The sequence below is a fragment of the Mustela nigripes genome, chromosome 6 (genome assembly GCF_022355385.1).
Source record: "Mustela nigripes isolate SB6536 chromosome 6, MUSNIG.SB6536, whole genome shotgun sequence".
Lineage (NCBI taxonomy): Eukaryota > Metazoa > Chordata > Mammalia > Carnivora > Mustelidae > Mustela > Mustela nigripes.
Window position 1 is genome coordinate 109,355,477 of NC_081562.1, and position 22,559 is coordinate 109,378,035.

The 22,559-nt window shown below is 59.8% G+C and overlaps 1 protein-coding gene across 1 annotated transcript in view; it reads right to left on the reverse strand.

Annotated features, from left to right (window-relative positions):
• The window catches only part of ADARB2 (adenosine deaminase RNA specific B2 (inactive)), a 336,318-nt gene that overhangs the window by 71,333 nt on the left and 242,426 nt on the right, over window positions 1-22,559 (reverse strand). Inside the window, exon 3 of the mRNA XM_059403984.1 lies at window positions 16,159-17,066. Within this exon, the coding sequence (XP_059259967.1) occupies window positions 16,159-17,066 (908 nt within the window). The remainder of the gene's footprint in view (window positions 1-16,158; window positions 17,067-22,559) is intronic.

The window sequence follows — 22,559 nt, forward strand, 5'->3', positions numbered from 1 at the left end:
CAAGGGTGGGGACGTGGTGTCCAGAAGGCGTACCTGCGGCCTGGCCGATGCCCCCTCGTTCTGCCTCCTGCCGGTGGTTAGTCGGGACGGACAGGACAGCAGCGACCCAGGTGCGGGCTTGGAGCGCCGCGCCAAGGGCAGCTTTTGGGGCTAGCCTGCTCGGTGTTTCTCATTGCTCCTGAAGAGGTCAAGCTGTGGCATAGCCCAGGGGTCTGAGTCACATCGTGCTTTGCAGATGTTCCCGGAACAGGGTGTGGACGGAGTGGAGGGGCTGCCTTGCCGTTGTCCCGCGTCGGACTCGCCCCGTAGAGCTCGAGCCTGTGAACCTGTTTCTTCTCGACGCTCAACACGGAGCAGCTCTGCAGAAAGGTGGCTCAGACGCTTGTCATTGAGCCAACGTAGACATACGACACGCCGAGCTCAGACCGCGGCTGGACTCAGTACGGCTGGAGGCTCCCGCGTGGATGAGGGTTCAGGCGGCGGCAGGAGGGCATTTCTGCACCGCGGAGAGCCGCTCGGCCGCCGCCGGCCCTCGCCTGCTGCCTGTGGAGGTGGAAGCTCGACAGACTCTTTATTTCCAAATGTAAATCCAGGCACGGACGGTCATGAAAGTGTGAATAAAATAAGGAAACCCCTGCTATTAGCTCTGTGCCAGCGATTCTTCAGAGTTTAAATAATTAAATCAATTAAAATGTATCATTTGTTCAAAATCTTTCAGACTGGAAGCAGGAGGTCCCGGCGTTTCAAGGGGTTTAAGCAGGTGTCCCCCCGGGGCGTGGGGAGCATCCTTGCCAGTGCGCCGGGATCTTACATCCAGTTTTCCAGGCTGGCTGTCTGTCGCTCTCAGACGCATGCCTTCCACCTCCCTCCTGGTCACGGCTCTGCCCCTCAGTTTCCACCCGAATTTTCTGCTCTGCACGTTTGCTCGGGGAACTGAGAGTGCTTGTGGACGGCTGCCTCGCTCTTGTGTGATGGCTCTCTGAAACACTGCGTCTTTGCCCCGTTTGAGATCCACATGTGGCGGCCTCTCAGCCCGGTGCCAGCTCCGGACTCCACACGTCAGGGACCAGCCTGGGTACCTGGTTGTGTCTTGGAGACAGGACTTGGCACAAGTGTTCCTGGTGTGTTGGCGCAGGCTCGGGCAGGGGCTGGCCGTCTGCGGCTGCTGCCTGCTGGAATGCGCCTCATGCTCACTCGATGTCCCTCAGTCATCGGAACAGAAGTCAGTAGTTTGTGGCATGACATGTAACGTGAGGTGGACCCTCCTGGCGCGGGCTGGTCATAGCCATGGGCTTGGCGATGCTGTGCTAGGGGCCTGCGGACTTCTTTCCAAAGTAGCTGTGAGTGTTCATTCCGCATACACACATCAGTTCATTTACAGATGGTACAAACTGCTCTATTAATGTAATTTGTAAAATATACAAAAAATAGAAGTTAAAAAAAATTAAAGAGTAAGGCGACATGCCCCATGAATGAGGGGCAGAGGAGAACTCCCTTAACTTGAGAAACAACTATGAAAACGCATGGCTCACTTCACACTCCCCAGCGAGAGACCGAATGCTTTCTCCTTACCATTACGAAAAAGACCAGCTTGTCTGTCCAGGCCACCGCTATTTAGCAACATCTTGGAGGCTCTAGTGGAAACTGTAAAGCCATTACCAGGAAACCTAGGGGTCCATCTTCATGATCTTGGTGAGACCAAGTCACAAAAGGGAAAATGGGTCATTTGGGCTTCCTCAAATTTAAAAACTTTCATGTTTCAAAGGATGTCATTAAGAAAGTGCAAAGACAACCCTTAGAATGGGAGAAAATATCTGCAAGTCCTACGTCTGATAAGGGACTAGTGGTCAGTATATATAAGGGAATCTTATAACTCAGAAAATAAAAGACCCAAATAAAAACAGTCCCAAGGATCTGAACAGGTTTTTCTCCAAAGAAGACGTGTACGGGCTCATTAGAAGACCCCCAAGATCCCGAGTCGTCAGAAATGCAAGCCCGAACGACACGGACATGCCATTTCACACCGGCAGGGTGGCCGAGAGACAGGACAGATGGCCGCAGTGTTGTCCAGGATGTGGAGAAGCCGGAGGCCCCGTTCACTTCCAGCGGGAAGAGAGGCCCGAAAGTTCTCGAGATGTTGAGTACGTTTAGAAACAGCACTTCCCCTGCTGGGTGATCCCCAGAAGTGGAAACGCACGTCCACACAGAAGTGCGTGTGCCAGCGCTCGGGGCGTCACTCCGGACGCCAGGAAGTAGAAGCCACGTGCTGACGGTCCGCACGAATGGACGAAGACGGTGCGGCACATCCTTAAACTCGGATGTCATTTGGCTATAAAAAGGAGGAAGAACCGATACTTTGTCCAGATCATGGATGGACCTCGAATAAAAGACGCTGTCAAAGAAGCCAGACCCAAGAGGCTGCAGGCCGCGTGGCTCCGTTCCCGTGGAGCGCGAGGAGTGCGGCGGCGCTGAGAGGCAGAAAGGAGCTGTGCGGGGGCCAGGGGCTGGGGCGGGGAGAGCGCTGAGAAGGCTTTTTGCGCGGCGGGGGGGTGAACTTCTAAAATTAGATGGTGGTAATGGCTGCACAACTCTGAAGATACAAAAAACCACGGGTTCACACACGTTCAAAGGAAGAATTTATGGTATTTGATTTAGCTCAGAAAATCGTTATAATGAGATTAAAATGCAAAGTAATAAAAGCTCTAGATTTTCTTCTTTTACCTCGGTGCACCGTCCACACGCACCACACGTCAGAAACTTCACCATGCTAAGCTGATCAGTGGGGGGCTTGCCCGTCCGCAGTGGTCCGGCAAGCTGTCAGGTGTGTTTAGAGGCTCTGGTGCCGGGCTATGGGTCTGGTTACGTGGGCAGTGTGGAAGGCTTTCAGAAAGACCGCTAGTGACATGGTGAGGCGACGGCACGTGGATGTGACAGGGTGGGTCGGGCTCAGAAGGCCGCCTGCCGTTCATCCTGCTCGCACGCTTGCACGTCAGGGTGGGGCAGCCAGGCGCTGCAACCCTGAACCCGCTAGCAGGAAGACCAGAACGCTCGTTGGCCAGCACGGGCCTCTGCGGCTGCTTTGGGGGCATCTAACAGATGAATGAAAAATATTGCAACAAAAAATGACATGTTTTTGATATTTTGACAGAAGAATTCTCGGGACTCCAAGACCATCCCTGTGTTTACTACTGAGAGCAGAGGGTAGAGATGGAGAGAACCCCCCTCCCCTTGTGTTATACGTTTTGTAATTTTGTTTTTTTGATGACATCTGGTTAATTAATTCAGACAGGCTACATCAGTTTGAGGAAAAACCTCAAAAACTTTCAAATTCTTTGACTAAATTGACTACTTATATGTAAAAATAATTTACGACACTGGGAGGCAGAGCTCCTGCTTCCCTTTCTGTAGGTTTTAGGTTACCCCGATTTTTCCTTGTCCCCTTCCCGTTGACAAAAGTAAAAGAAGGTGAGTACGAAGCAGAGGACACTGTCAGCCGAAGCAGAGCCATCTGTGGGGGCCCTTCTCAGACTGGCCCGTTTTCTGGGTCTGGGACCCGTGTGCACTGTCGACTGCCCATGCCGGCTGCCAGGGACCATCACAGAGCACTGTCCCCAAGCTCATTAAAGGAAAGTGCTCGAGCGTTTCTCACTCAACGGCCAGGCTCACTGCAAGTGCCCCAGACTTAGCTGAGTTTACTCCGTTTTTACGAGCTCTCCCCTTGGTTCTGCTTGACTTTGGTGCTGTAATGGCTTACTTTGGAGTCACCCCGTGTTACACAATACTTAGGCGGCTACACTGTGTTGTGGGGAAGGATGAGGTCCAAGAAGGGCCCCTTTAGTTATTGTCACCGCGGCCCTGGGGGTCGGTTTCACTCCTCCCCAGTTTTACCGAACGGCGAAAGGGCAGGTGCCCAAAGTCCCGCAGGCAGTACCGCGTGCACGGTCTTGACTGTGTCCATGGTCTTGACCGTGGGGCCTGCCTCCCTGTCCGCACGGTGCTGTGAGCCCAGAGCCCTTCTGAGGGCGCTTTGATCCTTGCCCCCAGCAGTTTTTCTCATCACACTAATACACAGCTCAGGCACGAGGCAGAGTGTGTGTGTGTGTGTGTGTGTGTGTGTAGCAGAGAAAGGATGCCGCGGAGGACAGATGTGGGCCGCAGGTAACGCCTGCGGAAGGCGGGGCAGCCCACCAGCCAGACACCAGAAAGCCTCATGGCATAAGATGAGAAGGGCACGGGGTCGGGGGCTGCTGCTGTGGGTGGGGAGACCTGCTGTCAGGCCCGCTCACGCCCCGGCCACACCGTGCCTGTGCCCCACACGCGCCCGCAGGCCCCGGCTGCGGCTGAACCCCAGACACGATCCGTGCTCCCTCTGTCCGGAGCTTGGTCAGTGGACGTCTCCAGAGACCGAGGCCGAGGCCGAGCCCCCAGTGGTGTTTGCACAAAGTGCAGATAAACTCATGTGGAAAAGTCGACCCGTCAGGAAGCACAGTGAGGTCACTCGTGGGCGGGGCCTGCCGGTCACCTTGGGGCCGGCTGGGAGCCCTGGCGCGGGGCAAGCCTGCTGCCGGGTCCCCTTCCCCGCGTCAGCCGTGGAGCGGGACGCGCTGCGTGTGCTACGGAGCGGGCATCCGCGGATGTCCCACAAGCGGACTGACCCTCAGCTTTGTGTTCCTTAGTGAATGACACAAAGTCTGAGAGAGCTCAGCCCTCTCCGGGTCAGACCCATTTGAACACGTGGCTGGTGTTCGGTGCCGCGGGCAGCAGCGTCTGCCTTTGTCAGATGTGAGCCTCGTGGGTCAGAAACCGCTTCCCAAGACAAGGAGTGTTTGCCCGTGCCGCGCCCGCCCGCTCTTTCTCTGCGTGTGCCCTCGCTGCTGTAGCTCACGCTGTCCGTCAGGCCACTCCGCTGTGCTTTCGTGAAGCTTCGCAGGGCTAACAGATGCGCCTTCAGCGTTTCAAGGTGGATTATTTCCTGCACTTTTGCAGCTTTCCTCTTATAAGGAGCGTTCTTTCACAAAAGCCAAGCACATTTGTATAGAGTTAAAATTAACTTCGTATTTTGCTGTGGTTTTCTATAGAACGTGTGGGGTTTCTTTGTGCACTTGCCGTGTGTAGGATGTGCTCTCGTTAACAAACAGTCTTTGTTGTGTGGGACCCGTTAGCCCTCTCTCCTCTGCTTCCACCAGACGCTCACGCAGCTCTACAGCAGCATCGTAAAACGTAGCGTAATTATTGGTTTTCATTTCAAACTTTTCCTGTAGTTCAGTTCTGAAATTTTAGCATGAGTAAGAATCATTTGGGGGCACTTGTTGGAAATACAGCCCAAGATATTCCGATTGGAAGTCTAGGCGAAGTGCCCAGTATCTGCATTTTGAGATGTGACACCCAAGCAAACGTTATGCTGGGAATACTGGACCACAGTTTGGGGACCACGTTGACCGGCTACGAGCAAGTCTTTATCCTGTTCTCTGTGTGTTCCTAGCACTGGGCCCATCACCGGAGTCCGGGTTTGCTCAGTAAGTACTTGTGAAATGGACGGATGGACGGATGGACGGATGGATGGACGGATGGGTAGATGGACGGATGGACGGACGGACGGTCGGACAGATGGACGGACGGACGGACGGACGGATGGGTAAATGGACGGATGGACAGACGGATGGATGGACGGATGGACGGATGGGTAGATGGACGGATGGATGGACGGACGGACGGATGGGTATATGGACGGATGGACGGACAGATGGGTAGATGGACGGATGGAGGGACGCACGGATGCATGCAGGTGTGGACGGACAGACGGACGGGTCGTGGGAAGCAGTCTGCAGCACAGCTCACAAGCCGTCAGTCAGGCTGTGCACAAACTGGCAGTCATTTACGTCTTTTCTAACCCTAAAGGAACATCCTGATCCGTCTTAAATAAGAACAGGTAAGTCCCTGCCTAGGTAGGATACAGTCTTTCCCTTTTTTCTGATTCTAAAAGTCATCAAAGCAAAACCTGCAATCCTGATTATCTCGTTGTTTTTGCCACCAGCTCATGGCTTTGTTTATTCCATTCAGTCAAGTCAGAGAGATGTTTGCGTCGCGAACAGACTGGCTTCCAAGTGCCTTAACACTGAATTTGGGTTTGAATAGTACTAAATGGGTCTTCACATCGGGCTGTTGTGGTTGATACGACCATTCATAGCATGTTTCCATATATTTTCATGACGAATGTAAACACAATTAACTCTTATTCAAGAGTAATTTGGTTGTAAAATCCAGTGATTTCTAAACGTGTCCCCCATTTAAAGAAACTCCAATATGCAAACATTCAAATTTGTGGAATGCGTATAAATTCAGCACCAATTCATTTGAAATGGTTCTTTGCTTTTCCACAGGGTTCAGTGCCGGAGGCTTTCCAGCAGCGGAGTCCGTAAGACATTCACTGCGCCACTCACTTTGCAGGAGTCCGACCCGGCGCACGTGGGCTGTGGTCGCACCTTATCTCCTCGTCCTGTGCGTCCCGTGGCTGTCTCTCAGGCTCTCTGTGACTTTCCCAGTGAATTTCATCAGTTTACCCTCCGTTCATCAGTGTCTTAAGTACTTGGTGCCTAACCAACGCTCTAGGCACGTAGAGGACGTTTCTCTGGTTCTCGCACACCTGCCTGCGTTGCGGGAGCCCGTTGGCGTCTGTTAAATGAATGCCCTCGCGGCAGAGCTCGGTCGTTCTAGATTACGACACACGAGTCCTGCACGGCCGGGGAAGGGAAATGAAGGGTTTGCAGGCTCCTTGGTAATTGCTTCTTGTCATAAAGTAAGAATGACCTTTGCAGCTCCATTTAGGTTCAGCCCCTTGTGAGTTATGAGGTGTTTCTCATGGAAAAGACATTTCCTGGACCCCGCTCGCCCTCCGGAGACCACAGACAATTCTCTGGAGCAACAACCGCGCCTTTTCAGTCCGCCGAGGCGCGCCGTGTCAGGTGAAGTTTACCGCTGGCCTTCGCATGAGGAGGAATGGTTCAACTCATCACCTCCGCTGTCCCTCCGCCATTCCCAGTGGCCGTGGCCTTTGTGGAGGCCGTTCCGCCTCCCTCTGCTTCTGTCTCCCGCGATGGGAACAGCATGTGGCCCGGCAGTGGAGGTCCACGGCCCACTCCGGACCCCGGAAACCAGCAGGAGGAGGTCGTGGGACGGGTGATTTTAGTGTGAACTGGGAGAGGTGTGCAGTGAGCAGGAGCTGACGTGTCCGAAGCCAGTTTCCGGGACAGCGGGGTGAGGTGGGTGCGTGTCGCACGCGTGTCCAGGCACCTCGTGCAGGGCTGTGCGGGGGGACATTTCTCTCCAGACCAAGTTCCAGTCCTTGGCCGCATGGCCGCGTGTTGGGGTCCGCACCCTGCCGCAAACGCAGGTCGCAGCTGCGTCAAGCACTGTGGACGCTGGATGTCGGCTCCCGCCACAGGTGAGCTGGACGCTGGCTGGTCCTCCCTGGAGCTCCAGGGTGTGGTCCGTGTCCGGACGTCGGGGACCATGGCCTCCGGGCACGTTCTGGGTGTTTCCTGGTGTTTCGTATCTGCTTCCCAGGTTGTCCGCTGCCGGTGGAGGCTGCGTGCAGGGGCGCCAGTGGTGTCGGCTCTGCCGGTGAGTTGTGGGCCCTCGGGACAGTCGGCCTCACCAGGCCGCACATGAGGAAGCCGTTGTGTTGGTCACCTCAGCCTCTTCGCGATGCCTCCTTCTTGGACCCCTGCCATGCTGGTCTTTGTCCACTGGGACGGTTGGTTGGAAAAAGAGCCGCTTGTTCTGGGTGCGGGGACCCAGCCCAGTGGCCTGCAGGGCCAAGCCAGTGGACAGGGCCAACGAGCCCCGGAAGGGAGTCTCTGCCCCTGCTGCTGTCCTGGGCAGGACGGCTCGGGCCGGGCCCCTCTGCTGGTCGGGGGATGGGGTCCTGGGGCCGGGCAGGAAGGCATGTCACCTGCAGACCCAGAGTTGTGTCTTCAAGCTCATCCAACTCCTGCCGCGAGGGCATTCACTGAGCAGCCTTCCACAGCCTTGCAGAGCGAGCATGTACTCCAAGCCACATGACAATCCAGGAGGTTCCCTCGGGGTCTCCCTTGGTTGTCTAGGGTCACCCAGAGTAGCTGAGTGGGAGGGCCTGACCCCACGCGAGGATCCGCCCGTGCTGAACCCCGAGACTGAGACTGAGATGCTTGGTGAGGGAACCTTCACCCTGGCTCCGTGTGGGGCCCACGTCAAGCCTCTTAGAATTTGAGCTGCTGAAGGTGAACGCAGAGGGAAAAAGGAGCCACGGCCACCGGCGGACCGAGGTCCTGCGTGGAACCAGGGCATCATCATCAGCCCTGGTGGCCCTGCCCTGGGTCAGCATGGCTTACCTGCACGTGCATCCTCGGAAGAAACGTTCCTACGGGAGTGAGACTGGATGCTGGATCTGAGCTGGGAGGGCTGGTTGCATCCTGGAGGGGGCTGTGTGGCAGGAGCACAGCCAGGTCACAGCGTCCCCACCACAACGCCGCTCTTCAGGCCTCTCTGCTCTCCAAGAGGGATGGGGCGGTGTGAGTAAGACAGCTGGCGGCGCCCATGCCCGGCGCCCGCCGGAGCCCCTCCCCACAGCATCTCCCGTGAACTCGCTCCTGCTTCTCGGCTGCACACGGGGCTGCCGAGTGTTCGGCACACAGGAGCGCCGGCCCCCGTGCACGCGAGCCTAGGGTGGGCGGCACGTGGTTTGCTTCTGCCAGCGTTGCTGCCAGGCCCGCGGTAGGAGCCTGTGTGTCCCAGCAAACCTCACGACTCCCTGGAAGCCTGGCCCTGCGTGGACGGGCTCGTGTCCCCTCTGGCTGCTCTGGGTGTTGTGATGTCCCGTGTACAGAAAGAGGACACCCTGAAGCGCCGAGCTTCCAGCTGCATCCTCATCACGACAACACGGAGGGCCACTAGTGGCCACAGCGCGCTGCTCCGTTGTCATGACCAATCGTCAGAACAGCCCTTCGCAGGCACCAGAGCAGCACGGCGGAGAAGTCAGGTGGTTCCACGAGAGAACAGCTTTTGCTAAGTCTCTGAGATGTGTCGCCAAGGAGGGCGTGTTTCTCCCACCTCTGCCCCCGCCGCGGCTGCCTGTCTTCTCTCCAGGCGGAGCTACACGCCCGTGCATGAGTGTGCCACGGGTGCGCAGAGCATGTGGGTGTCTGAGAGACAGACAGAGGCCTGGGAAGCACTGATTTCGCTCTGCGGGACCAAGGGTGGCTTCCTCTTGACTGCTTGGCTCACTGATTAACGACATTAACAAAAATCGGACATGATCATGTCATCCGACTTCGTAATTTCTCAGTGTCGGGGCAGAGGACGGCGTCCGCTTGTCCTCCCCAGCGCCAGGCTATCTGCGGGACTCAGGTCTCCCCATCCTGACTGACGGCCATCACTGTGTTTGACTGGAAGGAAACATCCCGCTCCCCGCTGCAGGGATGCTCCGTGACAAGGCGGTACCGGATTTGTTGGAGACGGTAAAGACCGATGCTAGGCCCCTCGCACCTTCTGGCAATGCACAGGGACTTTGCATCACCACGCAGCACTTGTAATACTGGCGTCCCCAAATTAAGTGCTAGCACCCGAAATCGAGCGTTCCGGGACCTTCCCTGCAGCTCGAGAGGGGAGGGTGGGGGTGCTGCCCTGGCCCAACCCGGGTGCCTTCTCTGCACTCCTCAGAGCAGCCCCTCCCCCTCCGCAGCGGAACAAAGTTGTTTGTTTGTTTTTGTTAACCGATGAAAAGGCATTGAGTGGGGAAGGCCCCGGCCTCCTCCGGGGGTCCCTGGTCTGTGGCTGGTGTCCGTGGTGGTGGTCAGGGAAGGGGGCTGTGTTTCAGGGGCCGACTCGGCTGAACGGTGCGGTGTCGTGGCACCGAGTGGGTTTTCTTCCGCGGCTGCAGAGATGCGTGTTTTCTCTCAGAGGACGGCCCGCGTTTGCACGGGGCGAGCGAGGTCTCAGTCACGTGGAGGACACTTTTGTTCATTAACTGAGTGAAGTGTGCGCCTCCGTAGGGAAGCGGGGGCAGGGCGGGAGGGGGACCGAGGCCAGAGTGACAAAACGGCTGAGCTGGCGGGTCGGCCCAGGCCGTGGGGTTGGGCTGCGGTCGGCTAGTGCCGGCTCGTTCTGGCTTGGATGGTAGCGCAGAGCGTTCTGTCCGAAGGTAGTGGTGGCTGCGTCGCCGGGGCACGTGTTTGTGGCCCCCCCACATTTGTATGTGACACAGAACCCCCAAGACGGTGGTGTTGGGTTCAGGGTCTCTGGAGGGGAGGTGGTCGTGAGGGCGGGACCCCACGGGGGATTAGTGCTCCCTCCACGCATGTAAGGACGCTGCGGGAAGACGCTGTCTGGGAGCCACAAAGGGTCCTCACGGGACGGGGGGTCTGCCACACCGGGATGTCAGCCTTCCGGCCCCCGAGCTGGGGGTGACCTGTTTGTTGATACCCCGTCTGCAGTGCTCTACTACAGCAGCCCGAACGGACTCCCCAGGGATGAGCTTCTGGAAGCATCCCAAGATGCTGAATCCCCCCCAGAGGTTCCCCAGTGAGGTGGAAATCCTGCCCGGCAAGAGGCCACACTCTGTCCCTGCTCCCGCTGAGCACAGCTGTCCACGCCGCAGTCACCGCCCTTCACGCCCAGCCAGGCCCAGACCAGCCTTTACTCCTGTCTGGACGGTTTCGAGTGGAAGCGAGCGTGCTGGTTCCCTGACACACAGTTCTTTGGGGACAGTGGTGGCGAGGGAGTGCGTCTCGGCAGAGCAGGGAGAGGACGAGGGAAGGGAGGCGTGTGGGGGTGCCTCTAGGCCCCTCGAACCTTCCGGCAATGCCTACGAGCCGCAGGGGAAGTCCCCAGAGCCCCCCCCCCCCCCCGGTCAGTGTTTGGCCGCGTTCTGTGGCTCACTGTCTCTGTGGCCAGAGTCGTGCTCTAGAGATGGGTCGGAGCCATGGCGGGTCTCCTGCACCAGCAGGTGCCTAGGTGCGGTGAGGTCAGGACCTAGTCCCACTCCCCAAGGACACAACAGGAAAACAGCTGAGGAACTGAACTCCTGTCAGACGTGGACATGAGACAACGCCTTGCTGGCGTGCCGAAAAGGCCGACCTCTTCCAAGACACTGACTTGGGGTCCAAAACTGTCTGTCTCATGGGACCCTCAGAGCTCCAGGACTCTGCTCAGATGTCGTTCAGGAATTGCCACAGGCCGGACCCGTGGCCGACGGCAGAGTCAGTACCGGCTGTCCCTTCCTGTGTCCCCGGAGCCCTGTGGGGAGGACGCCTGGGCATCTGCTGCTGGTTTTGGGTGTCCTTGGGGAAACCAGCATGGACAGTGTTAAGCCATTTCAAAGCCAAGTGGATATGATTTCCACAGCTATCTGTTTTTAATTTAAGTCTATTTAAAATTTGAGGGCCCCTCTATTGCTAATTTGTTATGGCAATATTAATTAACGGTTCTGCATTACGGCGGTTAGGATGCCACTCGTGTCGAGTGAGAGAGATTAGCAGGAGTGTGAGATCAGAACAACAGTCTGTAAACTGGCCAGAAGCAGCTTGGGGTCACCTTGGGGTTTGGGAGAAGGACGGCACATTTGCGCAAATATGCTGTTAGCGTCCCGCCGCACAGCTGGGGAGAAGGCAGGAACAGACCCTCGGCCTCGTTCCGCAGCTAATTCTGGGGGCAGATTCCAGGAAAGGGGGCCGTGCGCTGGAGCTCTGAGCCACATTCGCTATGAAATGCTGGAACTTAAAGACTGATTGTTCCTTTCCATCGCACCCTAAATTCCCATGGTTCTCATCCCAGCCCTAGCCGCACATGGGGGAGCAGAGCCAGGCAGGGTTACTGCCCCGCAAGGACCCCCGGAGGGCGCGGTCCAAGCAGCCCCCGTGTGCACAGGCTGGAGGTACTCCCCCTCTTACTCTGGGGGAAAGACGAACCTTTGAGACACGTGGAAATCGAAACAAAACAGAATGAAGGGGATGGACAAGTGTGAGAGAAGCTCCCGCAAGTCAGTCTCCAGGTCAGTCTCCAAGTCAGTCTCCAGGTCAGTCTCCAGGTCAGTCTCCAAGTCGGTCTCCAGGTCGGTCTCCAGGTCAGTCTCCAAGTCGGTCTCCAAGTCAGTCTCCAGGTCAGTCTCCAGGTCAATCTCCAGGTCAGTCTCCAGGTCAGTCTTCAGGTCAGTCTCCAAGTCAGTCTCCAGGTCAGTCTCCAAGTCAGTCTCCAAGTCAGTCTCCAGGTCAGTCTCTGCGCTTGTTTCCTGAAACCCTGGGAGCTGCTTCCTGAAACCCTGGGGTCAGGTACCCACTGTCCTTCGAGGCCAACCCCGTGTGCCTCCTCCTGTCCACCATGGGAGGCACTGGGGAGATGCCTTTCGGATGGGATTTCCTGCTTCTACGAAGTCAGCTCTTTTCATGCTGGGTTGGGAAATGAAGGCCGGAGACAGAGATTTTGTGATTTTATCTCCTTTTTTTATGATGATGCTTCCAGGGAATGAGTATTTAGAGATTATCCTTGACTTTTAATGGGGTTGTATCCCGATAAACCCATTGTAAATGGAAAATATCCTCAAGCCAAAGTTGCATTTAATACGCCTAACCTTGACCGTCCCACGTAGCCTCCCCGGCCTGAGACGTGCACAGCACGCGGACCTCGGCCCACGGTTGGGACAATCCCCGCCACGGCGCCTACTCGGGAATCCGGTGTGGACGCTCTCACATAGTGTATCCCGTACGACGCTCACTGTGGAGAGCTGACGGCGGGTATGGGTGCGGGATGGCTATCCACGGACCCGCTGTGACCCCCGTGATCGTGGGGCTGACGGGAGCTGCTCAAAAGGCAAGTGCGCCTGGGACAAGACTCTAAACCCAAACTCAAAACTCAAAGAATGGCTTCTACTGAGTGTGTACCGCTTTTGCACCGACGCAAAGCTGAGACGTTGTGGAGGTGAGGCATCTTGAGTTGGGGACCGTCGGTAGATGCTGATGTGGACTCGGTGTCACTTGCAAGCATCTCAAGGAGCCCTGTTCTGAGAAGCAGCACCGAGAGCAGGCCAGGAAAGTGGGCCAGCTACCTCCTGGTCTGCCCTGGCGATCCTTATCCACGGATATTTGCACAGTGCACAGCCTGCACACCTGTGTGTGAGTTACAGACCATCCCCCTGGTCTGTACTGTGTTTTAGAGAATTTAATAAAGCCTTGGCCTTAGCCCTCTGGATAAGAGACCCGAAGCCAGATCTCAGGAAAGTAAAGGAACAAAACTAGCTCAGTTCTGAGAAATGCCCCGATAAAGGAGTTGTTGAAAATCAGACTTTGGGGAATACCTACGATATTCGTTGTCACTGGGCCTACTGCTCTTCAGAACCGCCTCCTTCAAACTGGCCATGGAAGCAAGTGCTGTTTGCCTTTCCTGGTAGGGAGGGACCCTCTGCCTGTAGGCGTCCATGTCCTGCAGCCCAGCAGGGCTGGTGCTTGGGTGACCAGCACAGCACGGTGGCCTCTCTGGACAGGCTGCCCACGGTCCTCAGCTGAGGGGCGCTGGAGAGCTTGCTCTCGCCCAGACTTGTTGTCAGGACAGAGCGAGTCTCTGGCACGCCCTTCCAGGCCGGTGTGGACCTGGTCTCCAGGCTGAACAGGGCAGGTGAGCTGACCTCCCTGCATGGAAATCAGAAGTGTGGGGTCCCGCTCCACGCCCCAGCACGTGCACTCCCCACCGGCCCCCGGTGCCATTACAATCGAATCCTTCCTTCGTTCCCCGTCACTTACGGGGGGCTTCCGGCTTCCAGCAGGGAGCACATTGTGTACCGCCCACGGAGCCTTTGGGGAAAGCCCGCGGGACTGTGCTTTGTGACCCACCACACTCCTGGCTGGTCATTCCGCTCACCTAAGACCGCCATGGGGGGCAGAACCAGGAGTCAGGGCTGGGAACGTTAGAACGGCCAGTCCAGCAGTGAGCAGGGCTGCCGTGGGCCCCGGCTCAGGGGGGCCTGCCTTTTCCGGGAGCCTGGCCGGGCCAGGGCTGCTGGCTGTCTCTCCTGGCACAGGTGTTAACAGCATAGTTAGGGGATGAAGGGTCGTGCCTTTGCGGACGTGGAGCCCAGGACCACGGGGGAAGGATCGGGCAGAGCAGGGAAGCAAGGCACGACTTAGACTCTTGGAATCTTTTTTTCTTTGAATTAAAGATCAGCCCCTGAATCCAGCCCCCAAATCCAGACCCCGAATCCAGATCCCGAATCCAGACCATGCCCAAGACAGGGATTCACATTTAGCAAAGCCCCCAGTGATGCCTGGCCCTGGGTCCCCTGGCCTGCTCGGCCCCACGCAGCCCTGGGGTGCAGGGGTGAGGGAGCAGGTGATGAGCCTGCAGCACGGCGGCCTCAGCTGTGAAGGGTGAACCACAGCCTCCGTCATCTGGTCGGGGTGGGCAGCAGCCGTCAGAGGAAAACAATTTGGGGCCGTGGCTCTAGGTGACGAGCTGCATCCTGGGGTCCAGTGGCTGTCACAAAGCAGTGGTGCGGCCTGGCCCCTCCCTCCGGGCGCTCAGGGGTCACAACATGAATGGACGGGGCGTCGCGGCCAGAGCTCACGGACACGCTCCAGCCTGCAGCGGAGCGGGTGCGGGGCAGTGGGGGAGGCGGGATGGGGGACAGGCCAGGCTGGCGGTGGCCGTCTGGGGACCAGGGTGAGGGGCCTCCTCGGGAAGGGGCTGGGAGACACAGCATGGCCGAGGTCGTGGGCAGCCCAGGGCTCACCCGCTGCCGGGGGCATCACCCCTGCCTCGGCGCTGTCGGCAGACTTCCACCACGGGGTCCCGAGTTCAGGGACAGAAAGGAGCAACGGTGGATGCAGGACAGAACAGGGTGTGGGAGGTGAGAGCAGGGCTGCGGCCCCCACCCCGGGAGGTGCTCGGGGATGGAGTCGGACGCTGAGCTGCTCTGCAAACACCCGGTTTACCTGACCCTGCGTCCCTGGGAGGCGGGATCGAAGGGCAGGGCAGGTGCCGCCGTGGTCTGGATGCCTCCAGCCTCCCCTTAATCGCTCAACTAACCTCCGAAAATAAGTGACGGAGCCGGAGGCCGAGGTGGCAGAGAAACAGGGACCGGGCAGTGGGGGCGGCTGTCACCCCGACGAGGGAACGGGGAGCGCTGGCCCGGCTGCCCCTCCGCTCCGGGGCCCGCACCGGAGCCTTTCGCTGAGAAGGCTGCGCAGCTCGCCGTGCTCCACGGCCAAGCCCCCCATCCCCCCACGTGCTGGCGGACTCGCAGCCACACAGGGCCACGGGCTCCCTCACTGCCCACTCCCTTCTGTGCCTGGCCTATGTGCACCGGAAGCGGTGGCCACAGAGCGGTCCTGGAGCGTGGGGAGAAACGGGTTTTCATCCCCAAGCACCGCAGGACGGGGAAGGACGCCGTGGTGTCCAGGCGTCAGGATAGTTTGCGCCGCACGGACGGCGCTACATGGTGTTTCCCAAATAAGCCAGGGTGAGCCAGGGTGAGAAGCAGACCCACTGTTGAAATCATAGCGGTCGTGACATGACCTTGACATGACCATGATGCTGGCTCTCAGCCCCCCTCCCCCTGAGCCCTCTATTGCCCATCGGCCGAGGTCTTGGACCCCACCTCCATCTGGCCCGGCTGGGGCCCCGAGTGGGCCGCGCACACACCGGCCTGTCTCTGGCCTCACTGAGATGAGGTGAGCCACACCCGTGGGGCTCTCTCTGGGCCCCCAGCTGGAGACGCCCCCGACCGCCCCGCGCCACACACCAGGTGGGCTGCTCTCCCGCCGCGCTGCCCAGCGGCCACGTCCTTGAGTGGCTCAGGCAAGACACCAGGTGCCCTACGGCTCACCCAGCTCTGGGGACCAGGGCCCCACTCCTCGCAAGGGGTGTCCCTGTCTCCAGGCGAGCTTGGCTAACACAGGGTCTGGGCACTCTTTACACTCACGCGCTCACTCTCTCCAAACCCCCAAACATCAATCCTAATGATGAGGCTGGGCGACCGGGCCTTTGGAGGGCGCCGGGCAGAGCCTGGCTTTCCTAGAGGAGGTCGTGCGCCCCAGGGGAGCCTGTAGTCCGGGCAGAGGGCTCTGCCTGCTGCCCACCACTGCCCGTCCTAGCTTCTGAAGAACGCCGCCTGCCCCGGCCACCTGCGCATCTCACCTGCGGCAAGAGGTGACTTCTATTCCTGCTGGGGATGTGGCCGGGCAGCCGGATGTTGAAGAGAGCCTGGAGGGCGGCCTGAGCCGCCTGGCCCTTGGCCAGCTTCTTGCTCCGTCCTGAGCCTTCGAACGTCCTGCCGTCCACGCTCACGGCCATGACGAAGCTCTTGGCGCGCCGCTTCTCCGCCGGCTCCGCGAGGCACACGTAGCGCAGGCCGGAGCGCAGCTCGTTCAGCACGACCACGGGGTTCCTCTCGCCGGGGGCCGCAGGGCCCTGCCTGGGCCTGTCTGGCCGCGCCGGGCCCACCAGGTCCAGGGGGTGGCAGAGTAGCCGCCCCCGCCGGCAGGCGGACGACAGCAGCCCGGTGTCGGCGGGGCGGCGGCCCGGGAAGGCCTCGCTGGGGGCGGCCGGCTCGAACTCCTTGAACAGCGTGTCAGGGAAGTCGGCCTGGTCCGAGGTGAAGTCCGTGGACGAGCCGGCGCCGCTGCCCATGGCCAGGTGGGCCTGGCAGGCGTTGGGGAACTGCACGAAGGACCTCAGGGCTAGCTCGGCCGCCCGCATCTTCGCTTTCTTCTTGGTCGGCCCCGTGCCCTCGAACGTGAGCCCGTTCACCTCCACGGCCACGGCGAAGACGGGCGCGTGCACCGGGCCGGTCTGCGACACCGTGCGGAACTGCAGGCCTGGGCGCAGGTCGTGCAGCTGCACCAGCGCGTTCTTGGGCGCCACGGACCAGGACAGCCTCTTCCAGACGAGCTGCAGCTTGCACAGGGGGCTGCCGTTGCCTTCCTCCAGGGGCCGCTTCCTCTTCACGCCGGGCGCGCCGCCTCTGGCCCTGTCGCCCGTGGGCAGGGGTCGCGCCTCCAGGTTGCTCACGTTCCGGTTTTCCTTCACGTCGGCGCTGCTGGTACCTGCGGGCGAGAAACACAGCCGTGACCCCGGGTCCTGGCAGCTCGCGACGGACGGCAGATGGTACCGCCCTGCGGCACACCTGCGCCCCGGTGCCCGCGCAGCCGGCAGGCCTGGGAGCCGCGGGAACAGCACCCAGAGGTGGGGGCCGAGTGGAGGGACCCAGATTCCCGGGCGGGTCTCGCAGGGATGCATTTCTGAGAAGAAGGCTGTTGGGGGGGCGCGTGTGGGGAGCATGGCCCCCGCGTGCTGCTGCCGTCTGCTGCTCTGGGCCTGGGCTGGGACGTGTCGAGGCTGAGGCCAGCTGCCTGCCCTGGGCCCGGGTGACCCTCAGCGTTGCCCCGACCAAACGGCCCGGCGGCCCTGTCCGCCCATCCGCTGTGGGCAGCGCTGAGGGTCAGGAGGCCTTCCCCGCCGAGAGCGGTGGTTGGGGAACGGTGTCATCCCCGTACAGCAGAACGCTGCGGGGCACCCAGCTGTGTGCGTCAGCGGGGTGGACCTCGGGAATGTGCTAGATGGTGAAAATGACACCCAGGTGAGGGTATCGCTGGTGTGTATCATACAGGCACAGACGTTGTAGATCGTGGGGTCCTCACACACCCCGGGTAAAGGTTCCAGATGTCCCTGCTTCCCGAGACACGAGGAGGAGACAAGGCAGGCTCAGAGGGTCACTGCCTTTGTGTCTGCGATGGCTCTTTTCTTCCTTCCTTTGCGAGAAATCCTATGAAGTGAGTTGAGGGAAGCCGTCCTTGGCTAAAGTGGGTGCTGAGTTCGTGTCACAGTCATTTAACCTCCGTGGACTGGCCATCTTGGACATCTCACGGCCGATAACGTGGTTCTGTTCTGGAAACGTCAGGCATGGATCGCTTGGGGACCAAGGGACAAGAGTCCCGATGGCTCCGAGGGTGAATGTGCCTCTGGTGCGCTGACCCCTCGGGTCTCCTCTGAAATCCTCCGGGGGCGCCGCGGTGAGCGGGGCGGGTGCCGGTCTCAGAGCCTCCCTCAGACCTCCACTTCACTACCCTTCTTCCTAAAACCCACCCTGTGTGGGGTCACGGCCCCATGTTCTAGAAGGAGCCTAGATCGGGGCTTGCTGGTCAAGCTGGGAGTGTCCCGGGAATGTCCGCGGCCGCTGTAAGGCAGAATCGTCCATTGTGTTCTTGGGTCCTTCGCAGGGTCTCCCTGTGCTGGGCTCTGGGCGGCGGTGAGGCTGCCGTGCGCGGTAGGCCCCGGGTTCCGGCAGACGTGGGAGGTGAGGCGGCCCCCCGGGGCCAGGCGGGGCCCGTGCAGAAGTGCCCTGGAGTCGGGAGTGAGTTTGCTCTTGTTAGGCCCGGGGAAACGTGGGGCGATTTTGACACTGGCCTGTAGCTCGTGGGCAGACGTCGCGTGGGCTCCCCTCAGGCCCGCCCCGGAGCCGGACCGCAGGAAGCGTGCTGGGCTCCGTGACCTCGCCCTCATGGCGTTGCTGGCGAAGAGTATAACGGAAACGTGCCACGCGCCGGCGCGGAGAGGTGCCCTCTGTGGGGGACGCACCCTCGGGGCTCCTGGCCGGGCCGGACGGGCCGCGGTCCCTGTTTGCGGAGACGCAGGGTGAGGTTTGCGGAGGGGACTTTGTTCCAAGGTGGGACGCGGAGGGTTCTGTAGGTTAGAGGTGGATGCCCTGCATTTACAGCCTTTTTTAGTAGAAATAATCACCTTCCAAATATCAAGCACTTAATCTCTGCCTCTTTCGTTAATCACTGTGCCTCCCGGGCCAGGCAGCCGGGAGCCCCGCCACCGCGGTGTTTCGGGCCAAGACACGGTAGAGCAGATTAACCACGCAGTTTCTCACACTGAACGTAGAGATGGGAAAAAACCACAGCCCGACCCAAAAGCCCCATTCTAGATTGCATTGAAAATTGCTGGGAGCGCTTTAATTTCTTATTGATTTCCTGCGGGGTGGGGGTCGCCTGGACTGTTAGCGCCCGGGAAGCGGCCTGCAGATCAGATGACCTCTGTTGCCTTTCGAGGCGGAAAGGGTTATCTTGGAGGAGCAGCCCTCGCGGACGGACGTTCCCCTGCACCCGCACTGACACTGCTGCTCTCCCCTCCCTTCCCTGACGCACCGCAGCCACGGCTGCCGTCTTTACCATTGTCCGTGGCACTGGCCACGGTTATCGGATTGTGGCACGGAGGCCCTTTCTATAGTACCCAACAGCGAGTAACAACTGAGGCACAAAGTGGGCTTCTGGGCCCCGACCTGGACGCTCTGGAATAACCTCTGGTTCCTGCAGATGCGCAGACTGGGTCCGGTTCCCCGCCGCGGCCGAGCACTCCGTTTAACTGGCTGCGGGGTCCGAGCGTGGTTGGCAGAAGCGGCAGGAGCCCGGCAGGGCAGCGGTCACCCGCCAGCTCGGGGTTCCTGTGCACAAGAACCCGTGTCCCCTCTGTGTCTCAGGGCCATGGGACCAGGGGCAGGTCCCTGCACGTGTCCAAACTGCACTTTCTGTGAGCGGCAGATGTGGGTTCGAACAGCGTGTGCCTGTGACAGCATCCCGAGCGTGCCCCGAAGGAGGCCGAGGGGGATGTTCAGCCCAAACCCTGACGTGCAGGGACCGCATCCTGGGTGGGAGCGGGACAGAGAGAGGCAGACGCTGCAGTGCAGGGTCTTCCCCCCAGGAAGCAGGGTACGGCCTCTGCCTGTCAGAGTGTATGGGCTCCGAGCGGCTGCGGGCTGTCCCGAGGCCCGGTCTGTGCACATCCCTCTGTCGTGGAGCCCGTGGGCCCCAGAGTGCAACACAAAACACCCCGCTTCTCTCGCTTTGGGTCGGCATCAGAGCTCCCGTGAGTCAGTGTCCGTCTGGCTCCCGACACGGAGGGAAAAAGTCTTTGTCTTCTGGGAGGCTCGGCCCCGTAGGACGGACGGACAGATGCCTGTAGGACGCGCACAGTGAGTCCCGGTCCCCAGAGGAGAGATGGCGCGGGGGAGGGGAGGTGCCTGGTGGAGGGAGCCGCCCGCACTGCAGCTCCGGCCTGCAGACCCCCGGGCCTGCTCTGGGACACCACACGCCGCTTTGCCAGGGCCACCGGGAAAACCCGATGCCCATCTGTGGGCGTTTCGCCACTGCGATCCCACAGGAATTTCTTATGGGACCCCAGCTCTGACTTCGCAAATGCACATTTCCTTCTTCCCCGGGGAAGGGGGTCCGTCGCAGTCCCCTCCCCGACCAGGCAGTGGTTCTCACTTCGCTCTCCGCCAGCTAACAGGCTTCCCTACTCTGTTGTCAGGTGAGCCAGCAGTGGGGCGCGAGGCCAGGCTGTGCCGTGCCTGCCCCACACACGCTCCCCGGGTCTGGGCCCCGCGGCATCCAAGTGTACGGGGCTCCTTTCCCAGCCGAGTCTCCTGCTCCCGGGCCCTGTGGGCTACCCCAGGCCTCACGGGCGGCGTGAGCACCAGCAGCTCTGTCTGGAGACCGCAGGAAAGCGTGATGGCCCCTGCCGTGCGGGGCTTCTGTGCGGCTCAGGGGACACAACCCATGCAACTTCCCACGTGATCCGTAAACGGGGTCCGTGAACACCACGGGCTTCCAGGCTTTGTGCTTCCTGATGACTGATCGTGGCCACCGTGGAAATGACGGCTGCCCCTGCCTTGAAGGATTTGACAGAGGGAGGCAGCCCACCCGCCCGGACTCTCTGTGGGTTCTGGGGTGCAGATCTTGGCACTGGAATGTTTATTACATGATAAAAATGGTTCATCTCTGAAAACGTACTTGTTGTACACTAGCAACAGTCAAACCGACAGGTCAGACTAGGTTGTAAGAATTAGAAAGTCCTTTAATCCTACCCTGGAATTCATTCTTCCAAATAATTGCTCTATGTGCCCGTCGTAGCTCAGAGACGAGCAGTGGGTCGGGCTCAGAGCGGCTCTGCAGGCAGCACATCTCCCCGCAGGGGGCTGGACCGGGGAGTCGCCTGTTCGGTGAGCCTGTCCCCACTCTCCGTGTGCAGGCACTCGGCGTGCAGACGTCAGCCTGTGGGAAAATGCTAGCGGGCAGAGAGGGGGGCCAGACGGGGTGATGGGTCTGGGGACCCAGAACAGCTCCCACCACCCCACGGAGCCCCCACGGAAGGCTCATGTCGCGCTGGAAGATTTCTGACTTGGATCCCACAAGCCTTCCCTCAGCAAAGTCCTGCTCCGAGGAAAGCGCGTGCAGGTGTCCTGCATACCCACGCCGGCCCGGGGCGAGTTCCCTCATCCTCACTGCGTCGAACGTGAGACCCGCCGACGGCTTTGTGATTCCAGGAGTCACGCGTGTCCTTCCATGTGGAAAGTAGAAAAAAAGCAGGTAAATAGCTTCGCACTCCATTAGACAGACACCACGCGCCAGCGGCCGTTTCCCGTCTGCGCTCACATCGGTCCGTCTCCTGGGCCCGTGAGTGCATTGTCCCTCTTGGCAAAAGGAGAGGTCCCACGTGTGCAAGAATTGCATTTTAGTGAGAGAACGCAGAATTTTACCCTGGTGTGGCCGCGGCTAGTTTCATTTTCCAGGTGAGACATCCCCTCTCAGAGTTAAGTCTGACCAGGAGGCTGCCCTTGTGTGTTGGCACCGTCCTTCAAACGTGCACAGGCCACGTGGAGGGGGAGTCCGCGCCCACGGTCTCACGGCGTCCAGCTCCAGCAGGTAGCTGTGCCCACGTATGTGCACCTGCGTCACCCTGTCTACTGTCCCCCTTTCTGGGGCCAGCGTCTGTCTGTCTTCTCCAACTAAGCAGCCAGACTTCTCCAACTAGGCACCGCATTGGGCGCTGTTCCGTGCGTGTGGCCGACGGTGATGCTGTCGTGGCTGCAGGTGTTCGGACCCCAGGAACCGGCCATCTGGTCTGCCACATTTGCGTCAGTTGGGGGCCCGTAGGAGTGAGGCCAGTGGCCAAGGGAGGCCCTGGTGCCTCATGGGTGAGGAGCTGCGTGGGAAGGGGGTCACTGTGGCGCATCCACGCCCCGGGAGCACTGAGAGGCCACGTGGGCCGGCTTGCAGAAGCGCAGGTCTGACGCCCTGTGTCAGACGAAGGTGCTTCCTTTGAGGACGTGTCCCATGTGGTCCTGGATGTGGTGGTTGCCCCACGTCTTGGTGTGGATCAAGCAGGTTTGGTGGGTGGGTCTTTCTCCCTCCAGACCGCCGTGCAGGGAGTGACCTGTCCTTCCAGATAGGCTGAGTGTCTCCGGACCCTGACCCCTGGCCGCAGCTCTACACTTGGCAGCGGGAGCTCAGGCTCCGGGGACGAGAGGTGCCGAGTGCCGGTGGCCATGGGAAAGCCCACCCGACGGTGCCCAGAGCGAGCCACACAAGAGCCGGCTGAGCACCCTTGCCTAACCACGGCGCAGGCACACCTGCGTCACACGGCTGCAGGAATAAAGACACTTCCCGTCACGCTCACCTGCACCACACAGGTGTGTGCGTGCACACGTACAGCACACAGCACACATCACCCACGCCCCGCTCACTCCTCTCCCACGT